Source organism: Equus asinus, chromosome 1, assembly GCF_041296235.1.
Source record: "Equus asinus isolate D_3611 breed Donkey chromosome 1, EquAss-T2T_v2, whole genome shotgun sequence".
Taxonomy (NCBI): domain Eukaryota; kingdom Metazoa; phylum Chordata; class Mammalia; order Perissodactyla; family Equidae; genus Equus; species Equus asinus.
In genome coordinates, this window is record NC_091790.1 from 120523757 (window position 1) to 120542188 (window position 18432).

At 39.9% G+C, this 18432-nt stretch overlaps 1 protein-coding gene across 25 annotated transcripts in view; it reads left to right on the plus strand.

Moving 5' to 3' along the window:
• The window catches only part of UTRN (utrophin), a 478862-nt gene that overhangs the window by 148429 nt on the left and 312001 nt on the right, over positions 1-18432 (plus strand). For 22 of the 25 annotated variants that reach the window (XR_011502522.1, XR_011502525.1, XR_011502539.1 and 19 more), the window contains 5 exons: positions 515-602; positions 6120-6361; positions 6526-6706; positions 8926-9071; positions 10137-10349. Coding sequence is in view for 22 of the 25 variants with exons in the window: in XM_070506675.1 (XP_070362776.1) it covers positions 515-602; positions 6120-6361; positions 6526-6706; positions 8926-9071; positions 10137-10349 (870 nt within the window). In the remaining 3 variants the exon portion in view is untranslated. The remainder of the gene's footprint in view (positions 1-514; positions 603-6119; positions 6362-6525; positions 6707-8925; positions 9072-10136; positions 10350-18432) is intronic. The other 3 variants (XM_070506681.1, XM_070506667.1, XM_070506712.1) reach the window with 1 other exon arrangement.

Consider the following 18432-nt stretch of genomic DNA (forward strand, 5'->3'; position numbering starts at 1 on the left):
AAAATTATGTATGAATTATGCTTGTGGTTGAAGTTTGCATTAGACCCTAAACTTTATATCACACCCACAAATAATACTGAGGCTCAAAATATTTCTTTCTTTTTCTCGTTAATTAATTTTTGTTCCATGATCTCTGTCATAGCACATTAGGTTCATTTGACTCTGTTATTTTGACGGTGTGGCGTACACTGAGGCGATACGTGTGAATAGATATTTGGATCTAAAACACTAATTTAAACTATTTCCTCTTGATAGGAACTCATCATAATAAGGTGTAATTTTTTTTCTTATAAAGGGAACCAAAATTTCATTTTGTTTGTTTGAATTTACCTTTTACAATTTGAGCATCTCTGGAGCTCTGGAGCGTAGCTGGAGTTGCACAGCTTTGTCTAGTAGTATTCTCTTAGGTGAACTTTGTAACTTCTAAAGACATTAAATATGAAACTGAAAATAACATCAGCGTTATACTGAGAAGAAAGTTTGCAGTGTTCTTATATTTGGATTTTATTTCCAGGGGTTAGAAAAAGAACAGACAGAAAGAAGCCCCAGGCTGGATGAATTAAACCAAACCGGACAAATCCTTTTACAGCAAATGGGAAGAGGTGAGACCTTTGATTTTTTAAAATGTTTTTGTAGATGGTGGCATTGAATAATATTTACAGTTTGACAAATCAAGTATTTATTTTAACAATAATATTTTTGCTAGAAAAGTGGTTTTCAGTTTTTTTTTTTTTTGACAGCAGACTCTTTTCAAATGAAATCTTATGCTGAAGCTGATTATATAAAATGGACAAAGGCCAGGTTGTTCTTCTTTTATACGGGGTCAGGGAACCTAAAACTCTGTCTCAGCAGAACAGTAAAAATCCACTGGTGTAGAAGATTTGAAAATCTCATCCTGTGGGGTTATGTATTGGGAATTGTTTTGGAGAGGGGTGGCACAAGAAAATTTTACTTTGGCAATATTTGGGAAATGAAGTTACATTAAGGTGAATTCATTAAGGCTGTTTGATTTTTTTTTTTTTTGCTGAGGAAGATTCACTGTGAGCTAACATCTGTGCCCATCTTCCTCTACTTTGTATTTGGGCTGTCGCCACAGCGTGGCTGCTAAGTGGTGTAGGTCTGTGCCCGGGAGCTGAACCCAGGCCACTGAAGCAGAGTGTGCTGAACTCACCCCTGGGGCTGGCCCCCAGGCTGTTTGATTTTTGATTACTTTCAGTGCATTATGTTAGCAGGTTTTTTTTAATAGTTAAATTTGATAAGGCGTTACTTGTATTTGAAATTTTTACCTTAAATCTTTTCTTGCCGTAGCCCCAGTGACTCAGGAGAGGGTAAACACTAATGCTTCGCTGTGCGGTTTTGCATCTGTCCCTTCTTTGGTCTGGCGCTGGAAGGCCTTTCCTGTCAGCCCTGCTCCTTGTTCCAGCGGTGGGGAGCGTGTGGGGGCCTGCCCCAGTGCCCCCTTGACCAAAGCCACAGACACCCAAGGCAGAGTTAGGAAGATTAGTTTGACAAGAATCTTCAAAATAGTAGTTTTCAATCTTGTTATTTTTTGACTTTGCATTCTGGAAAATGTAAATATATATAAAGCAAATAGAATAGTATAATGGACCTCCTTGTACTGATTATCCACTTCAATTATTAATGACATTCTGCTATTCTTGAATTATCTATACCTCTCCTCTCTCCTCACCTCGTTGATTATGATTTTTTTTTACAGTTTTTTCAAAGTAAAATTTACACATTGAAATACGTGAAACCTAACTGTGCTGTTGTGACAAACCTATACGTACTTATCATTATATAGTCATGCATCACGTAGGAGCATTTTGATCAATGGCGCACTGCATAAATGGCGGTGGTCCCATAAGACTAGTACCATGTAGCCTGGGTGTGTAGTGGGCTGTACCATCCAGGTTTGTGTAAGCGCATTCTGTATTGTTCACACAATGATGAAATCGCCTGATGACGCACTTCTCGGAACATACCCCATCATCAAGTGATGCGTGGCTGTGTATAGAGCATATTCCATCTCTCCGGGAAGGTCTCTGGTGTTACTTATGGATCAGTCACCCTCCCCTACCGCCAGAAAACCGCTGTTTAAAAAACTTTGGGTTATTTTTGCCTCTGCCTTTTAAAAAATATGTCAAGTTAATTTTGCATGTGTACTGGGGACATGTGCGCACACACACAAACATATATACACAAGAATACGTATGTCTGATATATGTCCATTTATTTAGAAATTAGACAAATGCACCACTATTAATCCATAGATGTTAGTACAGCTTAATTTCTTTCTTTCTTTTTTTTTTTTAAAAAGATTGGCACCTGAGCTAACAACTGTTGCCAATCTTTTTTTTTTTCCTTTTCTGCTTTTTCTCCCCAAATACCCCCAGTACATAGTTGTATATCTTAGTTGTGGGTCCTTCTAGTTGTGGCATGAGGGATGCCCTCAACATAGCCTGATAAGCGGTGCCAGGTCTGCACTCATGATCACTCTGGGCCACCGAAGTGGAGCCCGTGAACTTAACCACTCTGCCACGGGGCCGGCCCCATCTTTCTTTCTTTTTTTTTTTTTTTTTAAAAAAAAAGAGAAATAGAATAGTTTTTATTCAAAAATAGTATTTTCATTCAAAATCCGCCCTTACTGAGTGTTGCAGTCACACGGGGTTTGGGCAGCCCGCTTGCTTATTGCTCTTTCAAGTATTTGCCTGGAGAGACCCAGAGACCTGGAGACACCATCGTTTCCCCTGAGATGCGGGATCTTTCAATAAATGTAATAATTGTGTGTCAGTCACAATTGTGGATTCTTCACTCCTACATCAACACTGGAGCTTGGGAACCAGACTTTGTCTGGTGTGAAGGTGGGGCACTTGCATGAGCCTGTGTCCTGAATTTACCCTCATTTCTGTGTCAGCCTGTAGTCGGTGTGGTAGAGAGAGTGAGTGCTAAGATTCATGGGGAAGAGGACCTCTGTGAGAGGTCGGTGAGGAGTGATGTGTTAGTGAGGAAGGCAGTGAATTGGGAAACAGGAGACCTTGGGGTCTCTTGTCCTTTCCTAGTTTGTGTCTTTGGGCAAGTCCTGTAGCCCTTTTGTTTCTTTGCTTCTTTGTCTAGAAAGTAAGGGACTTCGCTAGCTGATCATAGCTTTTGCTTGATAAAGTCTGACTGTGAATAGGCACACCCTAAAATACGTACAATGGACACTGAATTCATGTGAAAGTGCTGTTTGCAAAAGGTCAAGTGCAACATCGGGGTATATATGATATTTTATAAAGGAATGAATTTTGTGACCTAATGTACACTTGTTTAATTTCACAGGAAACATTTTATTTTCTGCATTACCATTTTTTTTTCTGAGCTTTGGTAGGAGTAGAAATGCATTCATTACAGGCCTCTAATTGTATTTATTTTAAAAGACGTATTATTGCAATTTTTTAGGATGGGGTGGGACACTGGGAAATGGGGACATTGATATGAATAGGGTCTGTATAATCTGGGTTTAATTTTCTCATTTTTGGGGAGTGTCTGCCTTTTGTTAGTGAGAGAATAAAAGTGATTTTAATTAAAAAATTTCCCCCACTGTCGTCCCACTTTATCCGTGTTCTAACTTTCCGGTCTTGCCAGTTACCCCACTGCATGTGGTTAGTGCTGTTCATCCTGCTGCTCTTATAGAGCCAGAAACGCTCATCAGAAATGAGAGCGCAATTGGGTGACTCTCTCTGCCCCACCTTCTCCCCAAGAAATTTGAAATAAATCTTGGAATGTGGATAATTAATATTGAGGAAGTTTTTATAGAGTATAATTTGGTCAGAGTCTGCTTAAGTAAGGATGCAGATAAATGATTCAGTTCAGTTAGAAAAGCACGTCAAATTCTTCAGTAAAAAGATGTTCAAACAATCACGTCACTGGTTTCCTCAGGCTAGTTCCATCCAACATCTCACCAGTGAAGGTGAAGTCTGAGGACTTCTGTGCCTAACGCATTTGAAGTACGGTTTGTGATATCTCATATAGTGTAAAAATGTCTTAAACAATGAAATAATCGATTTCGTTTGACTTTCAAGGCTGTTAGTACCTGGTTTTCTTGGTTACCTTATATTTTCCTAGAGATCGTCAACTAAAAAAGTATTTGGGCACCTCAGTGATGTGGTTTTATGACCTGATGCCCGTCATGGCTGGCCATGTGTATAAGCCTATGGAATCATCAGATGGTAGCCCAATGTTTTGTAAACATTTCCCTTGATTCCGATAGTGATAGATTGAAATGTGCCAAGTTGAGTGAGTGTAAGTGGCAGGAATATGTTATATTTTATTTCTTTTAGGTAATTAGTAAAATGATAGGCTCTTGATTTTGGCTTTTGCTTAGTCAGCTAAGAGTAGAGTGTTCTATAGAAATCGAAAATTTATAACTGGATCTCTGGGAGCAAAAGAATTATGTTAAAAGACAATGTACAGTTTTCCTTTTTTAAGATACAAACTGTGCTGTAATTATTATTTGGTGTTGCCTCAACCTAGAATATCTCAAACTTAGAGGAGGGGAGATTTAAGTTTTGAGAATTGTTTTGAAGGGGCCAAACCAATGGATTGTGATATATTGTCCGTGAATTAAAAAAAAATTGAAGAAGTTTCTTCGGCTTCCCTAGTACCTGAAATGTGTAATTCTCACCTGTTTTTAGATGAATGGCAGTAATTTTCCTTCTCAAAAATTTTATTTACCAGCTTAATTTTCTTTCTTGTTTAGCATAAATTACCCTGACGTCAACATGAAGTGGCTGAGGTTATTCCTTTGGCCTCTTAGAATAGAAATAACCTGGCAGAAACACAGCCTAGTTTCTCCACTGCTCAGATAGTTTGCCGGGAAAATGGTGATGTGTCTGTTTATGACCCCCATTCACAGGTGTTGAACTTGGCTTGTGGTGTGAATGCTTTGCGTGGGTCTCATATTCTGTTACCTGTGTGATGGTGGACCGTGAGCTTCAGCAACTGACACAGGATATATTCAAATCATGTCATGTCACATTTGCATTCCTAATTTTTAGCGGATACAGTGTGTTATAGAAATTTTAAAAATTGCATCATTTGTGGATCCTAAGTGACCTTTTGTTTTACATGCCTTTTGTTTTCTTAGAGCTCTCATTACTCTGGATTTTGATTGCATATGTTTACGAAGCACAATTCTTTGACTGCCCTCGTGCTCAAATAATAAAAATGTTCAGCCCATCTTTGCAACATCATGTTCTCCTCTGGAGATAAAGATTCCTTTGCTGATTTCCCACACTTTTTCTTGTAATTTTCAATGATTTGATGGTATTTTGTATTAAGGGAAGGACAATGATACAATCTAGTATTTTATATAATTTTATTATTTCTATGAACATTCTCTACCTCTCAAAAATGAGACAAACAAAATTATAGGATGTCAATAATAAACATAATTGCATTTTTTCCTGATGTGTCTCTAAAGTGGGTAATCTTACCACTGCATTGATATTTTGGTATTTGCTGGTCTGTATGCAGCCTGCGTAGTAGACTGGCTGACTCTTCTTGAGGCTGGCTGTTGGGTTAGTCTTGCTGCACTCATTGCTCCCAGATTGCTCCCAGCACTAGGAAATCTTCTCATTCATTTTGCAGTTCCTGTGACACTGTGGTTTGATCAGCAAAAACTCAAGCTGCCTCCTAGTTTTTCTAGCCAGCTGTCCTGTTCTGATGACAGAGGGTCTGCCTTCTGATGTCAGAGCCCCAAATAAGTCCAGACAGTTCATTTTATGTCCCTGGTTCAGACCAGAAGCTAGCCGAGCGGTAGTATGCCACGGAGGGAAACACAGATTCTATAGAAAAGGCAGTGGCTCATGCTGCTGAGGTGCATTTCGTGGTAGCCATACGACTCCTGAGGCACTGTGTCAAGCTCCCTCTCTCCCACTTTGGCCAGGAGATTAAATATAGTTATTTTCAAGTGCATCATTGTAATTTTTGTTGTTGTGTTAAAAGAGCGTTAAGGAAGTGGTCGTTATATAGGACATTGCCTCATTATTTTGAATAGGTTAGAATGTTTCTAACAAATCCCAAACAGATTTTGTAATAATATATGAAGTGTCTGCTTATTTTTCATGTCTGCACAGAAGGTCTTCCCACTGAAGAGATAAACAATATTCTGGAGAAGGTATTATCCGAATGGAAGAATATATCGCAGCATTTGGAAGATCTGGCAAGAAAGATTCAGCTCCAGGAAGATATCAGCGCTTACTTTAAGCAGCTTGATGAGCTTGAAAAGACCATGAGGACAAAGGAGGAGTGGGTGAAACACGCTGCCTTTTCAGAATCCGCCCAGCGGTCCTTGCCCAGGCGGAAGGACTCCTGCCAGGTAAAGAGACCACCATCCAGGACTTGAAAGAATTCTGTGTCCAGTTCTGTATTTAAAGAAGATGCTGCTTGTATCATGAACTTTACGTTAATTCTGCTCCGATTAACTTTCTGTGAGGATGTTCATCTTCAGTAAGTTATTCCATCATATTTTCTCTTCTGCAGCGGGAACTGACAGATGTCCTCAGCCTCCAGCCCAAAATTGAAACAGTGCGTGCAAGCTGCTTGGCCCTAATGTCTCAGCCTTCTGCCCCGGATTTTGTCCAGCAAGCCTTCGATGGCCTTCTGGGCCGCTACCAGGCTGTGCGACAGAATTTGGAGGATCATCAGCGACAGCTGGAGAACGGTAAACCCATTCTCTTGGTTTCCTTACTAGGTGATTTTACAACCTCCTCTCTCATCTTGACTTAATTTAAAAATTACTCCAATATTTAGACCTTTAGCAGCACTTACTTGTTTTGCACCAGCCTCACTCAGCTTTCCTCTGTGCTTGCTAATGTTCTGGGTCTTAAAGTATATTTAGACTGTTTCCTGGATCCATGCTTGTTTGTAAAAATGCAAACAGCTTTCACATGCTCTAAAATCATGTTAATAGCACATGATAATTTTATTTTTATTTATTTTTTATTTTTTGAGCAAGATTAGCCCTGAGCTAACATCTGCCACCAGTCCTCCTCTTTTTGCTGAGGAAGACTGGCCCAGAGCTAACATCCATGCCCATCTTCCTCTACTTTATATGTGAGACGCCTACCACAGAACAGCTTGATAAGCGGAGTGTAGGTCCACACTCAGGCTCTGAACCGGCAAACCTGGGGCTGTCGAAGTGGAACGTGCAAACTTAACTGCTGTGCCACTGGGCCGGCCTGCACATAATGATTTTTAAAGAGTTGTTTTAAGGGTGTTGTTTCTCCTTTTCATTGAAGGAGCTAATATCATTACGAGTCAGGCTAAAATGAATGATTGCTTACTTCTGTTTCTTCAGAATGGTTCAAGTTTTAGCAATATCGTCTCCTCTTTTAAAAGAAATCAAGTTCTTTCAAAGTCTAAAATGTTTTCTAGAGTTTTTACTTTTGGGATAAACCTGGTCCTGGAAACTTAACTGTAAAGGTTTGAGAGATCATCCCTCATATGTTATATTTTTTCTCCGTGGCTATTGTTTAAGTCTGGAATTACGTTGGTTTATGTAATGTAATGGGTAGTGCATGCTAAAAAGCTGTACATGTAACCACACCCTTCCTTGTAGCCGTTGTACACGGTGTAGACTGGTAAGAATCAGTGTGTGCGTGTGCTTAGCAAATGTGTCGTGTTTCTTTCTTCTGGAAAGAGATTCGGGCACCATGCTCTTTGCTTCCTGAATTCCGTTAACCCAGAACATGAAACGTTTGAGAGTACCTCTTTTTCAATTTAATGCTGCAAAATAGGCGTTTATTTTTGACAAAGATCAATAGGCAATTCTATGTTTAGTTTCTTAACTTTAGAAAATTTTTTAAATTTATTTTTTTGTTTCTAATTGTGGTAAAATACACATAACGTAAAATTTTACCACTGTAACCATTTTTAAGTGTAGAATTCATAATGTTAAATATATTCACATTATTGTGCAACCAATCTCTGGAACTTTTCATCTTGTAAAACTGAAACTCTGTACCCAGCAAACAACAGCTCCCCGTTCCCTCCCCCTCCAGCCCCTGCATCCCCTGTTCTACTTTCTGTTTCTATGAGTTGATTGTTCTAAGTACCTCATTTAAGTGGACTCATACAGTGTGTGTTTTTTTGCGTCTGGCTTGTTTCCCTTAGTATAACATCCTCAAAGTTCATCCATGTAGGTGGCAGGTGTCAGAATTTCCTTCCTCTTTAAGGTTGAATAATATCCCATTGTATGTTTATACCACATTTTGTTTATCCACTCATTCATCGATGGGCATTGGGTCGTTTCCGCCCTTTGGCTGCTGTGACTAACGCTGCCAGTTTCTTAACTTCTCTGCTGGTTGGTTTCGCCTCTTTGTGCTCCCCATGAGCCTCCTTCCTTTCCACACAAGTGTTGCTTCTCTGTGATTTCTCTGTCAGTGGCCGAGGCAGGCGTCACTCCCGCGGGCTTTTGCCGTCCTTATTGCTCTCGTACCTCGGCGGCCTGGCTGCGGCGTTCTCTGTAATGTCCACCACTCTGTATGCGTGTCAGCTTGGAGGAAGGCTGGTTGAGGGCATCTTGGTTTTCTTTTATTCTTTGTGTAGCTACTGGGGAAAAGGGGATTGTATGAGACAAAAGAAACATTGTAGTTCCATCTTCTGAGGGACATTTCATCGTGATGAAATGAGGAAAAATGATAGTGAATTAGTTAATATTTCAAATACCAGCATCCGCAGGAATGAAGTCACTGTCTGACTCTCAGAAATGCTGATGGAATGATTTATTTTAGTAACTAACAGAGACCCTTTTTAATTTTAATTGTGGAGCTTAACTTCCGATGTATTAGAATTCACTTATTATATACAGATTGACGGTATATATAATAATATTAGTTTCCTAACATTATTTTCTGAAAGTAGCTGTTTTTAAATAAACAGAACTGAAGAGCCAACCTGGACGTGAATATTTGGAAATGTTGAAAACACTGAAAGATATGCTAAATGATTCAGAAAATAAAGCCCAGACGTCTTTGAATGTCTTGAATGATCTTGCAAAGGTGGAGAAGGCCCTGCAAGAAAAAAAGGTAATATCTATTTTAGGTCTTAGAAGTCTAGACTCATTTATAATATGTCATATCACATATTTTGAAATATTTTTTCAGCTATTTAAAAAATGCTAGTCATTTTTGGTCAAAATTGGGGCCGGCCTCATGGCGTAGTGGTTAGGTTCATGTGCTCTGCTTTGGCAGCCCAGGGTTCCTGTATTTGGATCCTGGGTGTGGGCCTATATACACTGCTCATCAAAACATGCTGTGGTGGCATCTCACATACAAAAAAATAGAGGAAGATTGGCACAGGTGTTAGCTCAAGGCCAATCTTCCTCACCAAAAAAAAGGTCAAAAATTTTTTATAATTTGAAGGTTAGTTACTATAGTGTAGGACCTTGGCTGAAAGAAAAGATAGTTATTAAATATTTTTAATAGACTAAAAGTGTATTTTTCCTTTTTTTGTAATTACCTTGAAAATCTCAACCTGTTAATAGTCTGCTAAAATATCTTTAGTAAAATGAAGAATATCAATTGAGGGCCAGCTCCATGGTGTAGTGGTTAAGTTTGGCGTGTTCTGCTTCAGTGCCCCAGGTTTGTGGGTTGAGATCCCGGGCATGGACCTACACCACTTGTCAGCCATGCTGTGGTGACAACCCACATATACAGTGGAGGAAGACTGGCACAGATGTTAGCTCAGGGCTAATCTTCCTCAGGAAAAAAAAAAGAATATCAATTGAATTAATGTGTTGTTCCTTTTCTCTGTTGAATAAAAATGCTTCCTTGGTCATTTAGGATATATGGCTCTGCACGAGTTCATCAGATAAAACAAATCAATGCTTGAGCACCACATACCTGTCCCTCACTGGGTGTGCTGTTCCCGTGCTTTCTAGTGTAGAGGATATGTTGTGTCCGGGCCACACACAACTCACAAAGGGAAAGCTTTAACTGTTTTGATTATGCTTATTTTTTTCATGATTTTTTTCGCATTTCTTTTTTTTATCAAATGCTTTTTAAAAAGTGACTTTTTACTATTTATAGCCCATATTATTACATCTGTAAGAACTATTGTGTGCATTTTCAATCTTTTAAAATTTTTTCCAGGCCCTTGATGAAATCCTTGAGAATCAAAAACCTACATTATGTAAACTTGCAGAAGAAACAAAGGCTTTGGAGAAAAACGTTTCTCCAGATGTCGAAAAAATGTATAAGCAAGAATTTGATGATGTTCAAGGAAAATGGAATAAACTAAAGGTCAAGATTTCCAAAGATCTGCATTTACTTGAAGAAATTACCCCCCAACTCAGAACTTTTGAGGTAAATCCAGAGGCCATTAGGAGTTTAAGTTTATTACAGGGTAAAATAGTAATTATCATCTAAGACTCAAATGTCTATTATTTGGGTATTTTGCATTCTTTTTAGTCCCACAGTTATTTTGTACTTAAGTTGGATTTTATAACTTTCTTACCAAAGACAAGAGCGCATTGATTTCCTTTTGTTTTGCAAAAATGCTTCTTGGTGGAGGTAAACTGGACCTTGGAGATAAGGAAGGTAAGGGAAAATTACTTAAAAATGGTCAAAATAATATTTCAGGGGTCAGGAGCCTGCGTGAAATACAGACTGGTGGTTAGATTCCAGTGCTGACCAGGTTAGAGTGGGAGAAGTTGCCCACGTCCTTGAGAGCCGAGTCCTTGAAGCTGGCTTGTTAGGCTTTGAGGTATTTGGAGTCAAAATCTGAACCAGACCATCGACAGACGGTGCCAGATTTGGAAAGCAGGTAATTTGGGGGACATGCAAATGCAGAAGCTGGATCCTTTGCTACATCTGAAAATGCTGACAGATGAGGCAGTGATAACGTCCCAGAGGAGGACAGACGTGAAGATGTGACGAGAGGGTGGTCAAAGTCAATGTCAGATAAGACAGTTGGGGTTTGAACATTTTCCTGGTGCGGAAGATGGAGAAGTGGGGTTTCCAGATCACCTGGTTGTCTGACAGGAAAGGTCTGGAAGAAGAACAAGCCAGTCATGCTCTCTTCCCTGTCCTCCCGAGGCCTCCCTACCTTGATCATTTGTGTTTTGTTTTTTTTAATTCCCCACTGCTGTCTCCCAAGATATACTCCTAGAACAGTGCCTGACACTTAATATTTGTGTAAAGGATGTTTCTACCAAAATGAAGACATGATTTATGAAAATGATGTTTTAAAATTCAAAACCAGAGAACATGTGGTAGAAGAGAGGCTGGTGGGCTGTACAGACCAGCGTGCAGGGCTCCACAAGATGAGACAAGAGTGATGCCCACTGAACGGGGAGGGAAGCTCTTTGACCCAGGAACCAAAGGAATGTTCTACTGAGTGACCAGCAGGAGAATAAAGATGGAGGGGGTTGTGTGCACGTGTGTGTGTGTGTGTGTGTGTGTGTGTGTGTGTGTGTGCCCGTGCGCACGCCGATATAGTTGTAGTGGAAGGAGGTAGTTTTCTCTGAGCGTAAGCTGCCGTTCTAGACTGAGCTCTCATTAGAATAAACCATTAATTTTGAAGAGGAGTGTGTTACGTGTAGCTTAGTATTTTTGACTCATTTCACTTTGTGAGTGGGTACACCTTTCCTTGTCTGTCATCAGTTGTAATTCTTTTTGACTTTAAAAACCAGAATTACCCCGATCCGTGATTCTAAGGTTTTTGGTTGTGGTCCAATCCTTGCATTATCGGTGGTTCTCAGTCAGGAGCAGTTTTGCCCCCAGAGGATGCTTGTAACGTTTGGAGACATCTTTGGTTGTCACAACTATGGGGAAGGGATGGTGCTGTTGGCTTCTAGTGGGTAGAGGCCAAGGTTACAGCTGAAACGCAGAGCAGCCCCTACACAAAAGAGTGGTCTGGGCCCACAGGTCAGTGGAGCCAAAGTTGAGCAGTGCTGCCTTATTTCCCATCTTTTCAAAGGATCATAGCTTTGTTTTCAAATTCAAATGTGAGATGTAGTTAGGGAAATTTGTGGGTGAAGATGAACCCAAAGGTTCATCTTCTTTTGACTTTTAAAAGTGTGTTTTATGGTTAGCTAAATGTGTGCCAATATTTTAATATGGAATTTAAAGAGAATAAATATTCCTGTAAAACACAAAAGAGAGTCCTGTGGTTCTGGTAATCCGCCTTAGGCTCTCCTGGGTGGTTGTTACTAATGTTGCAAATCCACACGCTTAGAGTGGCCAGTTGGAGTGCAGGCCAAGTATATTTCCATTAAAAATACCCCACATCAAACATGTGCTGCGTCTGGATATTTAGACTTTTTTCTATTACAGTAGCAAATTTGTAATGTCCAGTTGTTTTTAATTTACTTTTTGTGCCCTAATTTTAAGATTGTTGGCAATATTGTTCACTCCTTGTGAAGAAGTTGGGTAATGAGGCTTATTTAGAGTGAACATTTCAAGTTCCCTTCCTTCCTCAATGCCATTTCCTTTCCTGGAGGCAGCTAACATTAGCAGTGAGCCTGGCTGGAGTAACATATTCAAAGTAAAAAAGAAAAGTTCATGAAGATTATTAATTCTAATCACTTTTTCAAACTAATAGAAACAAATGATATTGAAACTCCATGAGGGACATTTAAATAGATTATAGGCAAATGCATGAGCTTGAAGTATGAATCCCATTGCTCAAAATAATAATAATGCCTTTCATGGACACAGCACATTTAAACTTTGAAAGTATTTTCATAGTTATGTGCTTACTTTTCTCCTACCTTCCTACAGTACTTATAAGATGATCTTGTTACTTGTTTGTGTGCAAATTTTAATTTTCTGTTGCATGTTGGCAAATAGTAATTTCCTCTTGTGCTTGCATTGTCTTTATCTACATGCCGTCTCCTTTTGTAGAGGTAGAGATTAGGCGTGCAAACCCTTAGTCACAGTGTCATGCTCAAATACATTCTTCATTTTCTCTTTTTTTATCTATTCCGTGCCAAAGTCATGGCCTCAATTCCTGTACTTAAGAATTAAAATGTTAATTGGTGCTTTTAGAAACTACCTCATGGAAAGTCCTCCCACTCCTTCCAGGCAGCAAAACATTTAAAAATACGTTAAAAAGGTAATTTTTTCATTATTGACTTTAGTGACATGATTTTCTTATGAATTATGGGCATTAAATATTATGAAATCCTAAGAGGCTGCTTATCCCCACAGTAACCTTTGGATTCAGGGGCTGCAGGGTGTTTCCTGTTATTTCATTTCTGCTGTTCGGCATCTCCCGCATTGTGATGTAACTGCAAAATCATGAAACCATCCCCAAGGCCCACATAAAACTCTGTCTTATATTCACCACTGCTCCTGCCGCCTCGGACCCCTCCTCCAGCCCCTTGCTGCTGTGTTCAGACTCTCATGTGATCTCTTGCCCGGACCATCCCATTACCCCATTAAACCTGATGCCTGCTGCCAGTCTCTTCCCTGTGCATTCATCTTCCACACTGACGCGGGAGTTATACTTCTGGAAAGGATTCGTCTGTCTTTGCCATGGTGCTACAAAGTGCTTTCACACACATCTGGTCTCTCCTGCCCCTTTCTCGCCCGGAAGCCCTGCCTGCATCCTTGCCTGTGAGCTGCGAGGGTGAGGAGACGGTGTGACCGGTCTCAGAGACCACGCTGGACTATCGCCTTTCTTCGGAAATGTCACCTACTTGCCAGGAATTCGCATCCTCCTCTTCTCTGTCATCCTTAGAGAATAAGCTGCTTCTACACGCAGTCTTCAGTCTTGCTCACTGCCACACCCAGAGCTCATTAGTCCTGCCTCTGTAATTCCACTGCGCATTGTTGGCAGCTTCACAATAGCCCCATCTCAGCCCAGTGTTTGTTATGCGTCGCTCTCCTCCCTCAGGCATGAGCTCTTCTTGGAGGATAGGAACCTGTCTGGCATACAGCAGGTAAGCGGATGCGAATGTAATGGCTTCGTAGATGCCTTCAGACATCTTTCCCATGTGGACGTCTCCAGTGAAGTTATATCTCTAAAGTCTAAATGCATGGTTATCCTAAACGGCAGGACACCTGTGTGGTCACACCCCATCTTTCCATCGCTGAACAGGCAAAGACACCCACTAAACCAATGTGCTCTGACCCAGAGCTGAGACCCACAGGACCAGGCTTTGAAATTTGGACAGCTTTTAGGGTAAAAACGCAATGGTAAATACTTTCTAAGAGTGATATGCAGTATGGCCGATTTAACTCTTCCTAGGTAACGTATAATCGACATAAATATCTCATGAGGGTTTTTATTTCTTAGTTTGAATGCATTTACTTTACTAAAGGGAATATTGATGCATTCTAAACTTTAGATTTAAGAACTCTGTTAGTTTCAGATAAATGAATGTCCTAGCAATGTTATTGCTGGTCTTCCCTACTAAATGAAGAAACACTTTTTAAAGAGTCTTTTTGAGGTTAGTGAATATTATAAAACCAAACAAAATAGAAACCTTGTTACCGTAAATTATTTTTCTGGTTCTGGTTTCACGATCTTTTTGCCTATGTCTTGGGTTAGAAATTGGCTGCTTAAAAAGCTGTGGACGTTCCAATAGATGGAAGAAGAGCAAAATAAAATGTCGAGAATTTAGCTGTAAACAAACTCTTGGGAGGCAGTTATGTACCTTGAAATCTTATTGTCTTAAATCTAGAGTACCAAGCTTCAGAGTTCCTGCATCCCACGCTCAGGGGCTGGGCTGGGACATGGGGTGTGACAGAGTTAAGGAATTGTTTTAATGACCCTGCATTCCTTTTCCTGACCCAGCAGCAGGTGTTGCCCATCCAAACTGCTTACAGATCAGTGCTTTTGAGCAGTGATGGTCAGTGTAGAATTTTGGCCCTTCCGAACTAGAATATTTGATACTTTGGTTTTCAAAACTACCATATTAGTCATTTTATATTTGAGAATTTGTGAGTATAAACCAGAATGAGAAATGGCTACCCTGGATTAGTACTTACAAGTCTTTTTTTCTTTTGCATGTGAAATAATGACAGCCATTTATTTTAGAAATTTACTAGTATTTTAAATTTTTTTTACATTGCTTTAAAAGAACTGAGGCCCCCCCCCCAAAAAAGGTAGAATAGTAGAAATTACCCAGTCTGAATATACATAGTTATTCTGCAAGTGGAGAAAAAATTAAACACTCATTATTATACATTAGAAACTCTTAAGTGCATCAGCTGAGTGATTTTTAAATGGACAGAGAAACACTTTCACTTTCTTTGTAACCTCTTTGCAGTATGATTGACTTAAACATGAGCAGACTTTTGATATTTCTAAAAAGCACAGGAAACATCTGCTCCCTGTGGATTGAGACAATATTTTCCTTCCCGGAAAGAGGGGGTGCAGAGCAGACCTCCCATCTCGCACACTTACTTGTACACAAGTGGGAGCTGGTCTTGATCTTAGTGACCTATGGCCCTTCCCACAGAGTGAGGATGCCATGTGAATCTGCTGCCAGGCATTTCTAAAGTTTGGGCCCTCCCTCGTTTGCCTGGCTTTCTTCTGCTGAGCCGGATTCAGCCAAGTCTAGTCAGAAATACATAAGCAGTAGCTCTCTCAGTTACTTTTAAACAGTCGTATGATGGAACAAGCATTAATGTTGGCAGCAATTAAAAGCGTTAAGTTGACTCTTATGCAGACATGTGCTTACCCTGGCTGCTCATTCCTGCGAAGTCTCTGATGGGAATAAACACTAGGACTCAAAAGTGGTAACTTTTTATGGGCTTAATCTTGGTGGTAAAACACCTGATTTTGTAGATCTTAGTAATAATAGCCACCGTTTATTGCATGCCTGCTCTGTACCAGGCCCTGTCCAAACATTATCTCTGATTTTCAGAACAACCAGTCAAAGTAGTCGTTATTATTCCTATTTTATAGATGAGCTACTGAGGCTCAAAGAAGAGGAATTCGTTTCTCAAGGCCTCATGGCTGGTAAGATGCAGAGCTTGGTATTCAGACCTTCGTCTTTCTTTTCATGGGCACACTGCCTCTCTTAGCACTCAGCACAGTCAGGATTACATGCAGGATCTTTAGTAGTGAAAACAGCTGTTCAGATTCCTGTCTGTTCTTTTTGTTCCTGTTGGCGTGATCAGTTTTTCTACTTGGCTTGTCTGCGTCTCTTGCTTTCCTCTTTCTTTTTTCTCCTGTTAAAGTGTAAGACAGAGAAGGAACAGGTGCGTGTGCATTGGGTGTGCTCACGTAGGTTTGTGTGTGTCTCAGAGACGGAGGGAGGAAGGGGTTGATGGTGAACCTTCGTCTCCTGTGCCAATGACGGGGATCATTGAGGCCTCCTGCTTCAGTCATGGCTGATTATGATTAAAACTTCCTTGGAATATAATGCTTCCATAGAAATGTCAAAAATCCTTGGCCCTGGAGACCATCAGCTTTTTTATTAAAAAACTGGATTTAATGAATTGCCCAGATATACAACAGTAATGCTGCCTTGAATTCTTAAAAGGTTCAGGACGTAGATTAGCAGTGCAGGAGGTGGCAGCAAGTTAAATGGACAGTTAAAAAAAGTGCATCATGAACTCCATAGATGCATTGCTACTTCTCTCTTTTTGCACTTTATCTTTTGCACGCCCCATGCGAGCATGTCTTCGTAAGCAGTATTCTATGATAAGATCTTAGAATGCTGGAGCAAACACAGAAGAGGAGACGTGTCATGTTGACAGTACATGAGGGTAGCATGGGCCTCTGAGAACAGTGACAGACAGGCTAAAGGTCAGAGGGAAAGGAAGCTGGAGGAGTGTACAGTGTGACGGAAAGGGCTCTCAAAGCTGTGCTTGGCGTGGCGGATGAGGAAGTGCCTGCGCAGGGTGGTATGATATTAACAGAGGAAGCAGAAAGCCCTAGCCATATAAGCACTTTATATTTCCCATCTTCATCCGAGAGTGGCCCTGCGAACTAGAAAGGGTGGAACATCTTTAGTGAGAGTGCATTAGAGCCTGAATTATGAGTTAGATGGAAAAACTGCACAGATCCTCCGAATGCCTAAATCTACATCCTAAGGAACATGGGATTTTTACCCATGATTTCAAAGTCACGTGATGCATCTTATGAGAAATTACCAGAAAAATGGGGACGGGTGAATGTCCTAATTAAGGGGCAACATTTTTTTTAGAAGCTCAAGACCTAAAGTAAGCTTGATGTCAGTTCCTGGCAGAGCTATAGAAAAGTGACCGACCAGAGATCTTAGATGTGCTTAGGAAGGAATGTGGTGGTCACTGGGAGTCACCAGGACTACCACTCATAAGCCTTGCCCAGACTCATTTGTTTTAAGTACTGCTTTCTTTTATTTATTTTTTGGAGGAGAGATACTAGATTATTAGATATACAGATTCATAGTCTCACATTTCACGTACACTCATTTAGTTCAAATAATCCTCACAAACTATCAATTTTGGCCAACTCTTGATTTCAGTAAAATATTTCTGAAACTCTCTTTTAACCTTGTAAGAAGGACATGGAAAGCTAGTTAGATGCTAGTATCATATAGATTCCCATATTTTGAAAACTAAACTGAAGGTTTGTTGATTAATGAATGACATGGTGTACTCATGGGGGAATGTGCAAGTAGACACTGTCCTTGGCCTTATTTTTCACCTGGAAAAAACCCAAAACTCAACAAAAAAAATCCCACTAGAAAAAAAGATACCTCATTGTCAGATTTGCAGATAAGAGAGAGCTGGGAGGAAGAGCTGTTCTGAAAGTTCAGAGACTAAAAATGTGAGTTGTTTTGTTGGCTTGTTGCTGTTATATTGTTAACTATTATTGTTAACATGATAAGGCAAAATTTACTATTCATAAATATCAAGTTCTGAATTTATTATAGAAGTCAATTAAGCAATATGGGATAGTAGAAATGTAATTTTGAGGTAGTTATGGGAGTATTGGAATTTTAGTTAACTATAATATTGTGAATAATATATCTATAAACAAAGAACAAAAGAAACAAAAAACACCCCTACAATAAGAAAAATAAATGTAAACTATTTTAGATGGAATTTTAGGAGTGTAATATTCATAAGTGAAGTACCGGTTAGGTTCCATCTTTGTCATTCATTCCAACCTTATAAGGATAAGAAGAGTTGGTTCTGTGTGGCATATTTTAAGCATATTAAAAATTGAGGTAGTTCCCAGAGCATGTTGATCAGAATTATGAATGCAGTGTCTGGACATCGTGTCCTAGAGACGTTATGGAAGGAGTTGAGAATGCTTGACTCATAGAGGATTAAAAGAAGATATGGTGGCTGCCTTCAAATCTGAAGGGCTTTTTTGAACAGGATAGTAAATTTATCTCCATTCCTAGGGGCGAACGAGGAGCAAAGAATTGCAGAAGGTACAAGGAAACAAATTTAGCTCAAGGGAAATTAACATGTCAGACTGACCAGTGGTGGAGTGGGA